This window comes from Diorhabda carinulata, chromosome X (assembly GCF_026250575.1).
Source record: "Diorhabda carinulata isolate Delta chromosome X, icDioCari1.1, whole genome shotgun sequence".
NCBI classification, from domain to species: Eukaryota; Metazoa; Arthropoda; class Insecta; order Coleoptera; family Chrysomelidae; genus Diorhabda; species Diorhabda carinulata.
In genome coordinates, this window is record NC_079472.1 from 44,416,909 (window position 1) to 44,430,454 (window position 13,546).

The window sequence follows — 13,546 nt, forward strand, 5'->3', positions numbered from 1 at the left end:
TTTGGAAATCACTTGCAATTGCTTCTAGCTCAGTCGAAAAATTCATAAATGCAAGCCCATATCGCTTTTATCATGTCTGCGGAGCGCCAATTTAAGTGCTTCACAAAATTTAATACATATGAGACATACATACATACATAAAATTTGACTAATTTTCAATTAGAATCTAATTAAGCTATAATCTTGGCTAATCCTAATAACGCATACTCCATGAAATTATAAAGATGACTACGATCATAAATCCAATCATTTTTGGTCTACCTATTTAACAAATGTCTTGGTATTTATTAAGTATTTATTAAAATCCCATACAACACAGAATCACGTACACTATTATACGAGTGGTCTCAAATTGACAATGCACAGTATGAAAATGTCATCTCCCTCCAGCATACCCTCTGAATTAAAAGAACCCCCTCGAAAATTTTTAATTATAATAGAGGTCGTGTAGATCTTGTTAGAAAGAGATTTTATTCTTCTGTTTTTATTTCGTCAATAAATTGAACATTTTTACCTAGTTTTTCAATATTTATCACATGTCCAGATTCACGAAACTTTTTTTCAATTTTTCTATTTGTAGACTGTGAAATGTGTTGACCAGGGTATTTAATATTGAAAATTTGGCAAACCTCCTTTTGAGTTCTTGTTTCAGTACTACAACTAATAATTAAAATGTCTATTCTTTGAGTCGTAGACAAATTATATTTAATTCAATTGTAATGTACATTGAAAAATACATTCTAAATATTATGCGACATTATAATCTTAATTTCTAACTGCTGAACAGAAGAAAATCCCTTTCCAACAAGGTGCCATACGACCCCCTTTCTTATTTAAAATTTTCGAGAGGGGGCTTATAATTCAGAGGGGGTGCTGGACGGAGATAATATTTCCATACTAAAATTTTTCAATTTAAGAATAAAAGTCGACCTGTTTCAGATTCTTTTCACATAGTACATAATAACGCTAAAATTGAATTTATTCCATACATATGGACCGTATTGTATACTATAATACAGTACAAATCGTCTTTAGAATCCTTAGACCAGGGGTGCTCAAACGGTCGATCGCGATCGACCAGTCGATCGCGAGTGCTTTTTGAGTAGATCTCGAGAAGAAAAAATTTTTTAATAAGTAGGTAGGTAACTAAACTACAAAAATGTATTACGTAATAAAATAACACTGCTTGCGGCAAAAGGCGGCTTTATTAAAGGAACGCGCGTCAAAGAAAAGCCGCGTTGTTTCTAGACTAGACTGTACTGTCTAGTTTCGGGCGGCGCGTTTGACGGGAACATTCGAGACTTTCTTTCACGCCGATACAAATGTTGCGCCTGCATGAATTGGAGTCATTCTGAATTGTAACTTGATAGCGATACTACGTCGATACAAAGTTTATTATTAAATAGTGGAAAATGAGTGCAGTGAAGAAATCTAAAATGTATCATTTTAATAAGGATTGGGAGGAAGAATTTTTCTTTTGTATGGTGAAGGATAAGTGCATTTGTGTTATTTGTCGTGCGTCAGTTGCAAGACCTAAGCGTGGTAACTTAGAGAGGCATCATAAAACGGTCATAAAAACTATCAAAAGGATTTTCCGCCACAGACTGAATTAAGAAAACGAAAAGTAAGTGATTTCATATCTTGTTTGAAAAAAGAACAAACCATGTTCACAAGACCAGCCAAACAATCAAAAGCTGCTACGATCGCGTCATTCAAAATATCTCATATATTGGCGAAACACAAGAAACCATTCGAAGATGGATCGGTGATGAAGGAAGCATCTATTGAAGCGGGTAAGACTTTATTTGGAGATTTTAAAAATAAAACAGAAATCATGTCTGCTATTAGAGAACTTCAGTTATCTCGTCCGACTGTCACAAGGCGTATTGAAGTTATGAGTCAGGACATCGCAGATAAACTAAAACATAATATCATGGAATGTACATACTTTTCTTTACAGTTCGACGAATCCACCGATATGACAGACACTGCCCAGCTGTGTATTTTTATTCGGATGGTATTCAATGACATGTCGGCTAATGAAGAATTTTTGACAATCATTCCTCTGAAGGGGAAGACCCGTGGAGAAGATATATATGAAGTTTTCTTTAGTTTTGTAAAAAACTACGAGCTACCAATATATAAATTAGTATGCATTATAACCGATGGAGCACCAGCATTGACTGGAAACAAAAACGGTTTTGTGGCATTGTGTCGAGTTAATGAAGAATTCCCTTCATTTTTTTCATTCCATTGCATTATCAATTATCAACAAGTTTTGTGTTCCAAAGTTTTAAGCACGGAGGAAATTATGGGCATTGCAACAAAAATTGTGAATTCCATCCGTGCACGTAGCTTGCAACGGCGGCTCTTTCAGTTGCAGTTGGAAGATAGGGAGTCAGCTGAACACACTGATTTAGTTCTTCACACAGACCTCAGGTGGTTGAGTCGCGGAAAGTTCCTACAAAGGTTTCAAGAATTATTGCCCGAAATAACAGCTTTTCTAGACGAAAGAGGTGATAACACTCAGATTTTGAAAAACGAAAAATGGCTGACTGATTTGGCATTTTTGACTGACATCACAATGCACTTAAACATCGTTAACTTAGAGCTTCAAGGTAAAGGAAAAACTATTATTGAGATGATTAGCGCAGTAAACGCAAAGTAAATTGCAACTTATGATAGATCAACTGAAAAGAAAGGATCTGAAACATTTTCCGTCTTGGAAAGCAAGGATTCCTCAGTTTAATTATGATACGTATGAGGCTGAATTATCAAATATTTTGGGACAATTCGAAATGCGTTTTTATGATTGCAGTAAATTTGGAAAATATAGCATCATTTGTGAGTTATCCTTTTTCATGTAAAAACATTGAGGAATTAGCTACTAAAATAGCAAGTCAGTTTAATATGAACTCATGTTCTGTTGAAAATGAGTTGGTGCAGATTATATCAGATATACATCTCAAAGCTACAGCATCTGATACAAATTTCTGGTGTTTTATATCTGAAGATAAATATCCGAATCTAAGGCAAATCGCCCTTCAACTGACGGCATTGTTTGGGTCAATTTACTTGTGCGAGTCTGCATTTTCTGAAATGAAGATAATTAATTCAAAATATCGCAATCGACTAACTGACGATCATATGTCATCATGCTTGCGATTAGCACTCAGTGGTTACGTACCATCTTATGAAAAGTATGCTGAGGACATGCAGTGCCACGCTTCAACATTCAAAGCCACTCTTTAGTTAGGTTTAACACCATATGTAACTCTTTTGTTTTGTAACAACCAATAAACTCGCAATTTTGAATAAATATGAGTTTTTTCATTGATATTGTAGAGAAGAACCTAACTAAACCTAACCCAAACCTTGACTAAAATAATGTACCTATATTGTGCAGAAAGCTAATATCTATATATGCTACGGTACACCCTAACTAGGTAGGTAGGTAGGTAGGTAGGGTGTATCGTGTATGTACGACAACCCTGCATCACACATACTTGCAGCCTCTCAGAGTCGATCGTAAGTAGTCTAAAAATATTGAGGTAGATCGCCAGCAGCTCAAGTTTGAGCACCCCTGCCTTAGACAGTTTGGAGTGTCGCAAAAAAGCTATTTATCAGCACCTAAAAGTAGCGCTTATGAACTAGCCACCTATGATTACCGTGATGTGTTAATCATAATTATCTGTAATCAAATACTCAAAAAATAATCTTCAGTTATCCAATTTTGTACAATGACTGTAATAAACTTCTATTTGTGCCTTATTGATACGGCCCAAGGGCCGTATCAATAAGGACCGCGATCGTAATGTGTCACATAAAGAAGAATTATATTTTTTAGAGGTTTTAGACTTGATTCGATACCTCTACGGATGTTTATATACTCGTACTTTCCAGTTTACGGATGTTTATAAGTAATTTTAAGGGCAGCGCGTGCCTAGACAAGCGAAAGAGAAAGACAGTGTCGCCATCTCTTAGCAGCAAGCGGAAATATTCTATTATTTTTATCGAGAACGATAAAATCTTCCACGCGCTTCTAGTAAAGATTAGAACCTTCCTTAACTATATAAAACGAGTGCGTCGGGGCGACGTAAGTCAGTTGAGTCGAGTAATCAAAGCGATACGGCTGGAGAATGATTTTAATTGTACTGCGAAGTAGTGATTATGAAGGTATTGTACATTTGTTGGTGTCGTGCGCGTGCGATATTCATAATTGTTACAATATTGGCATGATGTTACAAAAACGTAAAGTTGATAGTGAGTGCAGAGTTTTTCAGTCTAAATGGGAAATTGCATATTTTTTCAAAGAATGGAGAGGTAAACGACTGTGTTTGATTTGTAATCGAACAGTTGCTGTTTTGTAAGGAGTTTAATTTGAAGAGACACTATTATACGAATCATAAGTCAAAATTCTATTGTGACACTAAAAAAATAAGAATCGACACATTGCCATCTTTAAAATCTAAACTTCAAAGTCAACATTCGATGTTTACCAAAGCTAATACAGAGAGTGAAGATACCCTGAAGTCAAGTTTTCTTATTGCCTTTAAAATCGCGAAAAAATCAAAACCTTTCACTGATAGTGATTTTATTAGACTGTATGTTGAAAGTTAGCGATGTTTCATTTCCATCTTGAAAGGCAATAATTCAAAATATTTAGCTCTCAAGAAACTTTTCACTGGCTGTTGACGAGAGCATTGATACTAATGATACAGCTCAACTTGCTGTTTTTATACGAGGCATTAACAGTAACTTACACATAACTATTAAAGTGGGTTCCATTGACAAGTATTACAATAGCAAATTTGCAATTGAGCATTTGATAGCAGAATATGAACTCGACTAAAATAAATTTTAGTACCTATTTATGTGAGCAGATGTTTCCGTCTTGAAAATAAATAAGAACAAACATCGCACAAGACTTACGAATGAATATCTCCAATCAATTCTTCAAATAACTACAACGAATATGATACCTGACATCAATGAGATTGTCAAAAACAAGAAAAGTCAGATATCTGGTTCCTCGAGCTCAACACAATTACCTACCATGTTTTATAACTTTGATATGATTTTAAAGAACCGTATATTATATACTTATATAATTTAATAAATAAAATGTTATAATAATTCAGTTCATTTATTTTTATTTTCAATCTGTCCCCTACGAATTCAAAATTTAATATATGGCCCGCTGCAAAATTGAGTTTGGCATCTCTGTGATATGTTATTTTGAATTATATCACCAATGATCGAGACTGAATTACTTGGAAATGCCATGATTCCAAACAAAGTTTATAATCATACCTTTAGGTGAATAACAATAAATTCACAAAAATAGAGTAGTTTTCTTTTTATTCCACGTTCGACGTGTATCTTTGCTCACTTATATCTTTATATATCTACAGTTTGTTTAATGTTATCTTTGGAAATTCCCTCCTCATATATTTAGTTAGATGAGATAATGATTGTGTAATGTTTGTTCTACATTTATACCCTCCTTGTACAAGGTTTTAGAACATTAACTTGATGGTTGGGCAACTATGTTTCAGTAAAACAATGTCGGAAGCATTTAATTATGAGATTAATCTACTGTTCCAGCTCTTGCACTTTGCAAATATAAATGAATACTTACATTATAATAAATCTTCTAATTAGTTTGAAAACTCTATAAAGTCATCACAAAAACTTGAATCGTATAAACTTAATTGTCACAAGAAAACTTTGAAAAGGGAACAGTGATTCAATTTTAAAATCCGCATTGATGTGCTACTACATCATAAAACTTTCGAATATGAATTGTCTTCGTAGCGTAGATACAAGCGAAAAGAGATTGAACTTTGAAAATGTGAAATGCTTTTGACGTTCTCATTATCGATGACCGACCGATGTCTCTTCCAAGCAATTTAAAATTAGGATAGATAGTTCATTACTTATTATACTCGTATTTAAATTATGTATTAGCTCAAATCGATTATAATATTAATGAATAAATCCTGAACGATAGTTTAAATCTAAGTCTGAGTTCTCATGTGCCATATTATGACTAACATTAACATCTTTCAATCTAATTTTCCACTTCAGCTTCTTTATCTGTATGATATTATCCAATATTTGCCTTTTCATATCTCTAATCAATCAAATACTATAATTGGGTTTTAAAACATACGGGTGTCTTCAGAACGCTATCCACCCTTTCTTATTTAGTACATTAGTGGTATAGTCATTGATATCATCCGTTTGAAACTATTAAGTACTGTCTACTACTAATGCTTATATTGTAAGTTTTCTTATTCATTATACTTTCATGACTTTTTGTAAATAGCTATATTCGCTAGTTTTGAGGCCTGTTGTGTACACATATTCAAAATGTCGTTCGCGGTATGTTCAGTTTTGAAATTTTAGCAACAATTCCGTGTTCGCGGATCACATTGATTCCGTTAATTATATTGATTATCTACTGATTCGGAATAGATTCTAAAAATAAACCGTGAACAAAGTTAATATAGGATTAAAGACATAGACTCCTAAGAAATGGCGCGAAAGCTAGACATCCACTTCTCAAGATGCTAAATAGTAGAAGAAACAAAACTCAGTCATAAGAGAAAAGAGAAAGAAGAAGATATTCATTGTACAAAGTGGAACATTCCAAAATGATTCTTATAACTAATAATGATTATTATATAGAAAAAAGAAATACCACCAATAATTTTCATTTCGTAAAAATTTTGAGAAGCGTTAGCCAAAAAAATATGATCATTGGAAATGGACCGCATAGTGGGAGTCTGATGAATAAAATGTAAAATTATAAACGAATCACAAGAAAAGTGTCTGACCTTAATATACTTTCCCAAAATGGCAGAATACTCTCCTAAATTAGCCTGAACAATCAAGTTAGGTAGGAATTTTCATTTCATTGTTATCTAAAGAGAGAACCCTGAATAAAACTGATTCTTCGGAATTCATAAGGGGCCATCCATAAAGTACGTCACACGTTAATGGGGAGGGAGGGTATCACCGAAGTGTGATATTGTGTGACAAGGGGCATGGGGGTCAATAGTTTTGTGACGTCACATGTTAAAATTTAAAATACTAAAACGCAAAGTTTGGATGTGAATTGAAAATTTAAAAAATTTTATGAAATGTTCGACTTTATGTTGATTTTATTAGATTATTATTTAATAAAAATAAGTAAAAAATGAAAATAGCTGTTTTCTCTCGATTATTTTTAAATACATACATAAATTTAAAAAATGTGTGACGTCACATCAGGAGGGGGGGTTATAAAAATGTGACAACCTGTGACAAGGACGGGGGGAGGGGTTCAAAAGTTCTAAAATTCGTGTGACGTACTTTATGGATGGCCCCTAATTACTCATCACATATATTAATAAATTTTAGGTCTAATAAACAAAATTAGTTCATTCAAAATACATTTACAAAACACAGGGCCGGAATTAGAGGTCTAGAATCATAGGTACAATAAAGGAGTGAAGCGCTAAATAATTTTCAACTGAAATTTTTTAATTAATAATTATTATGAAACCAATAGGTCCCAGCATTTAACAAACAAATTTCGGAACTTTCGATCTTTTTTCGCCGAAAATTTTGTCCCATATTTCTATTGTGGGGAACCTCCTATTATGGAGGCACCGATTCTTTAGCTCCGAATACCCCAGCCTAATCTCTGCTCTGATACAATGTTTTTCCATCCTTTATATGCCATTTTCATAGATCGGTTTTCCTTTTCTCTTTGAATAGGCTTCAGCTCAGGCGATTTTATTGATATTCCTTTTTTTGTTGCATGACTCAAAGGACCAGTAGTCAATGGAAGTTCGATTTAGTGGGTGCGCGGGAGCAATTCAAATTTCGATTCATTGAATCTCATTATTTTTTTTTGATCGACTTGGTGCAAGAAAATTTTTTGTATCATATTTCCCTCATTAACGTAAATTAAAAGTCACTGTTTCCAAATTGTAAAAAGGCGATGAACAAGATGAATAGTATATACTTGAAATACAGATGCCATAACTTTTTCAGCTGATTGTTGCGTTTATCATTGCTTCGGACGGCTTTCGCATGCTTCCGAGTTACTGCTATTTTAATTTAGATATGTAATGGTGGAATCAAACTTCAACATTATTCTTATATCGAAGCAAAAATATTTGACATTTTTCCTAAGCAGCTCCAAACAAATCGCTATATCATCAATTCATTGTTGCATTCTGAGAAATCGTGTCACCCATTTGAAAAGAAGCCTTTTTATACACAAACATTCTTGTGAATATATGTCAATATTGTCAATTTATTGTTCTCCATCACAGGTGTGTTGGCGTGTTCTGGTGTAAACATTTGTATCTTGATCCTTGAGCATTATCAACGCTCGTTCAGCTTCATTAAAATTCGTCAGTGATATTTGATTTTTTTGAAGTCCTCAATGGTTCTATTTTTGGTTAATAAACAATCAATACACAAAACTCTTTTTCCTCCCCCATTCTTAAATAAATTCTCACAAACAAAGTAAGAAATGGGCTTAAAATTTGACAGATGTCATTAAAAAATATTCAATTTTCAAGGAAAAATATTGAAATTGTGTTGCTATATTGGGAAGGCCTACAATATAATTATGTTTTACGAGTATCACTATGTATATTTTGCTAAGCTATAAAACTAGAAGAGCTAGAGCTGTTTACACTCCATTTTTAAATACCACGCATTTGGTGATGAAGTCGTCCTCAAGCGACTATAGACTGTAGGATATCGCTTTGTAATGAGTCACATGTTGGTAGGCCATGTCCTTCAATAATAGTTGGTAACAAGATTAACCAACATCAACAATAGCAAAAAAAAGATCTGTTTGGAATGTTTCTTTCGTGCATGCAGTTCTTAGGTCAGTTAATATTGTTAGTTCAATGTTCACGATAATGCATCATCACACACTGCACACTGAATTTTTACGTAAAACCTATGTACCATATAGTAAATATAAGAAAATACCATTTTTTTCCACGTATTTTGGTTAGGTTAATCGTTAGACGTTCCAGTCCGACAAATCTACTTCCCTCATAAACTTATTATATTCTGAAAACAAAGATGGTTGAGGAATACTTTTTTTCGCTTTTTCTGTTCTGGACCATCTATAAGCTTTTGAAAGAGGTAATATGCTTTCATGGTTGAAAAGCATTTTTACACAATTATTGTCTTTCTAAATTATCCCTAAGACTTTATTTCTGTTGTCAAACCTACAGTCGTATGGGCATCGATCTTTTCATCTTTTTCTTCATATCTTTCTAAAACTTTAATGGGCAACTATTCATTATATTATATATATTTATATGTGCCTGTAGCGCGTATGTACATTTCTAGAAGTGGACTAACGAAAATTTGTAAAGAAGTCAAAGTAAAAGCTATTCAGTTGAGGATTTTCAACTTTCAAAATCAACCTTATTACGACGTCTCCTCCTAGTCCATATGATACTTCAGGTTTTTCTGTTCTTTTTCTTTCATAAACCTAAAAATAGTAACAATAACCACTAACTGAACACCATAGAGACCACATTTTGAACCCGAATCTTATAGGTTTTCCTCTGATGAATTGTTCAAGATAGTGGTGTCCGAAGTATCTTACCATTTGCCCAACAATACTTTGGTCCTTGTTGAACACTCAAAGGTTATGATCTTCTTATTTAAATGCTCAATTAACAATCAAATCTTGAACAATTTGTATCTTTGGTCCTTGGCAAAATTCTTTATTTCTGCATTATTTGCGAACTGGAGTTTTTTTATATCAAGGTAGCGATTTATAGACATACATTTCCTAACGAATTTTTCAAACAGTTGGTGGACAAAAAGTTGATGGTTGTTATTCTGCTCAGCAAACTTTGAGATTTTACTGACGTTGTGCTTAAAAATTACGTCGTCAAAAAATAATTCAAAAATTTCATGACTATTTCCCTTCAATTCCATTTTTATATTTTTGTGTTTTTCAATCCATTCTGTAGGGAAAATGATTGTTCTATTTTTTCTTATTTAGAAACTACCTTTTCTCTATTTTTTTGTATTCCTAACTGGTTGTGTCTCAGTACTATCAGGGATTGTTGAATTGAATTTCAAGATTACGAGATTTTTTTGCCCTAGGTAACTTTGTTTTTCTAGTTGGCTGGTAACTCGAAGTACTCGGATCATTATCGACAGTATCTTCTGCATGAATACTGTGAACATCCAGTGTCCTAGGAACTTCTGTGGGGAATTCATCTTTTAATAGATTTTCGTCAAAATCCTCACAATCTGTGACTTCATCTATATCTTCTGGTAGTAATTTAACAATATAAATGGTATTGAAGTCATCATTATCCCAAAAGTTAGGATCATATCATATATGTTCAAGGTCTCTTACAGACAGACATTCTCGATAGGCCATTCCTATGAAAACTAAGAAGAGAAAGAAACTGAAGATATACGCATATCCGACTTATGATTTCAACATGATATGTATCACGATCCCCAAATGGGGATCAAGTAGAAAAAATTCGTATAAGTATACGAAGGGACATATTGATGACACATCAGATTCAAAACAACAAGAACATAACAAATGTTCACCCTATCATGTTAAAATTAGAAATATATTTGAACGTAACAACTAAGATTTTAGTTGATTCAGGCTGATTTTAGTGCACTGTACTTACTGTTTTTTGTTTAAAAACACAGAATTCACGAATTCAAGTTTAAATTTCTATTTCTATTGAGAAACAAATTAACAGTGCGAATGATACAACTCACACAAGACAAATCAACAACAAATCAACAAAATGAAACTGCAGTAGGGCAAAACTGCGCATCAAATGGGACTCATAGTATTTAATGGGTTAACGTAGTTTTCTTTTACTTCAAAAATATATAATGTCACTCTTGTATTTTAATGTTTTCAAAAACTTGAGGAACCAGTGCAACCAGACGAACAATGACTCATTTTCCAATAAGAATTTCATATATTCTTTTAATTTATTTTTTTGTGTTTCTATTACCCATTACATTGGAAATTATGTTAATATCCACTTAGCCATACTTATTTCATTCCACATTCTTGGATGCAGACTATTTTTCATACTACCGCTCATAAAGTTATTACATCGTAAGTAGACCAAAGCAAAATAATATTAATTAGCGTGAGCCAACAGTGAACTATCTCATCTCGAACAAATTCCAAACTTGTTTAACAAGCCCTTCCAGTGACCATAATTGCATGGTCCGAAATATAACTAGGTATATCAAAAGTTTTATGTACATTAAAAATAACTAAACAATGAAAGAAAACTTGTGTATGTGAAAAGTTTTCTAAACAGTGAAACTTGCTCAAATTTGATATGAGAAATGACGCGGATTGAAGATGTGTTCAAATTTAAATTATTGAAGGACATTATGAATTTCTTTCTATAGCTTACTTGAACACAAGTGTGTAACAAAATTGTATTCAATTTTGAAGATAAAGGAAATCAATATTTTCAATTTTGATCATAAAACGAAATCACTTTTAATATAAAACTCACGATAATAGTAGAGGTGACATTGTGGCCAAATAAATTTTAAAACAATCCATGGTTTTACTATGTTCTCAACGTTTAAACAATTTTTTCAATAATTAAAACTATTTGTTGATAATTTTAACTTTATCTTTAGTATTCATGAATAATTTCACTTTAATGCAGTTTTTTCAGCTTAATTAGCAGAAAATAACAGTTATTATATGATCAACTTTCCTTTAGTTTTCTGTATATACGAGGATGGATATATTGAAAAATTCTTAACCTACTATAGAACCAAACAAAATTTCAATGCCAAAATATTTTATTACTCAACATATTCTCCTCTTAATTGGATACATTTATTACAGCGAACCTGCAACATCTCTAGACTTTTCAAAAAAAATGTTTCTTCTTGCTCTGCAAACCAGACCTCCATTGCTTTTAGTACCTCCTCGTTGGAAAAAAAATTACGACCTTTTAAACTTTTTTTCAGTTGAGGAAAGATATGATAGTCGGACGGAGCCAAATCTGGTGAATAAGGGTGGTGTTCTGGTAATTCAAACCGTAAATCACGAATTTTTGCGTGGCAACATGAGATTTGGAGATTTGTGTGCAGGAGCATTGTCCTGCAAACACAAAACACCTTTGGATTAGTTTTTGCGTCTTTTCTCTTTAATTTTTTTCCGTAGAATGATCGGTAATGTCGAATAGTAATCTCCAGTTATTGTTCTACCCTTATCTAAAAAATCAATCATGATTACTCCATGGCAATCCGAAAAAACTGAAGCAAGAACTTTTTCAGCAGATTTTTGGACACGAAATTTTTTAGGTTTTGGAGAACCAGAGTGTCGCCATTACATCGATTACTGCTTTGTTTGTGGATCGTAAAAATGTACCCAAGTCTCATCCATAGTAACAATTCGGTTTAAGGAGTCTACATCGTTTTCAAATCGAGTAAAGATAGAACGCGATGCTTTTTCTCCTATCCAAATTGACGTATATATTCAGATATCCGTTTTAGCCCAATTCGATGGTCTGATAAAATCATGTCATGAACTGCATCGATATTTTCGGGGACTGACACAGAAACTGGCCTTCCCGATCGGCCATCATCTTCAATGGAAAATTTACCTCTTTGGAAGGTTGCAGTCCAATTTTTCACGGTCGCATACGAAGGACATTGATCACCAAAGATATTAAGCATGTCTTCGTAAATCTGCTTACCTCTTAACCCTTTTAAATACAGGTACTGATGATGGCTCGATACTTCAATTTTTCGATTTCCACAATTTCGGTGGACATCTTTTTTCTTTTAATTTATTGCGTAGCTCTGATTTACTTTTTTGACGTCAAACTTTACACTGACACTTCTAATAAGTTATTGTTCGTTTCTATGGTAACGCAATATTTTGTTTATGCATGGAACTGATCTAGACTGATTAGATATCAATACATCCTCGTATGAGTATATATTCACAATATACTTCATCAACTTTTTCTTAATTATCATCTATTATCGAAATTATTCTTGAAGACCAATTATACGAAGATTTTTGCCAAAAATCATATTGAAACTGAACAAATTATTTACACTACCACTATACCAACACCCAAAAATACACTCTTTGACGCACTTTTTGATAACCAAGTTATCTTCTCCACAGACTGAACCTCAACTGAGTTTATTTTGTATTTTCTTATGAATCTTGTTTCATTTAACTATTTTATCTGAGGTTTCATCGTTCTTCTTAGAGATAGAGATTTGGAGATAGAGAAAAAGTGAAGAAGAAGGAGAATTGCTTTACTCTTGTTGCACTTAGTAAATAATTTTTAAAACTAATGCTTATGAAAAGATTGTCTCTGACTTTTCCACTACTTTATTTTTTGTTCAAATCCTCCAAAATATTGAAACGGTTACTTTGATTAATTTACCCGACTTTAATATAACACTTTCGATCTTTTCTCTTTTTCACGTTCAATTTTTATATCAATATTTCTGATGAACCCTCTTAGAC

At 33.0% G+C, this 13,546-nt stretch overlaps 2 protein-coding genes across 4 annotated transcripts in view; one reads left to right on the plus strand and one right to left on the minus strand.

The window, feature by feature from the left end:
• Positions 1 to 13,546, minus strand: part of LOC130900633 (inactive rhomboid protein 1) — a 302,734-nt gene that overhangs the window by 242,371 nt on the left and 46,817 nt on the right. The gene's annotated exons all lie outside the window — the stretch shown is intronic.
• LOC130900536 (zinc finger BED domain-containing protein 5-like) lies at positions 1,664 to 2,668 on the plus strand. The gene has a single exon (XM_057811231.1). The coding sequence runs from the start codon at positions 1,664 to 1,666 to the stop codon at positions 2,666 to 2,668; it is 1,005 nt and encodes a 334-aa protein (XP_057667214.1).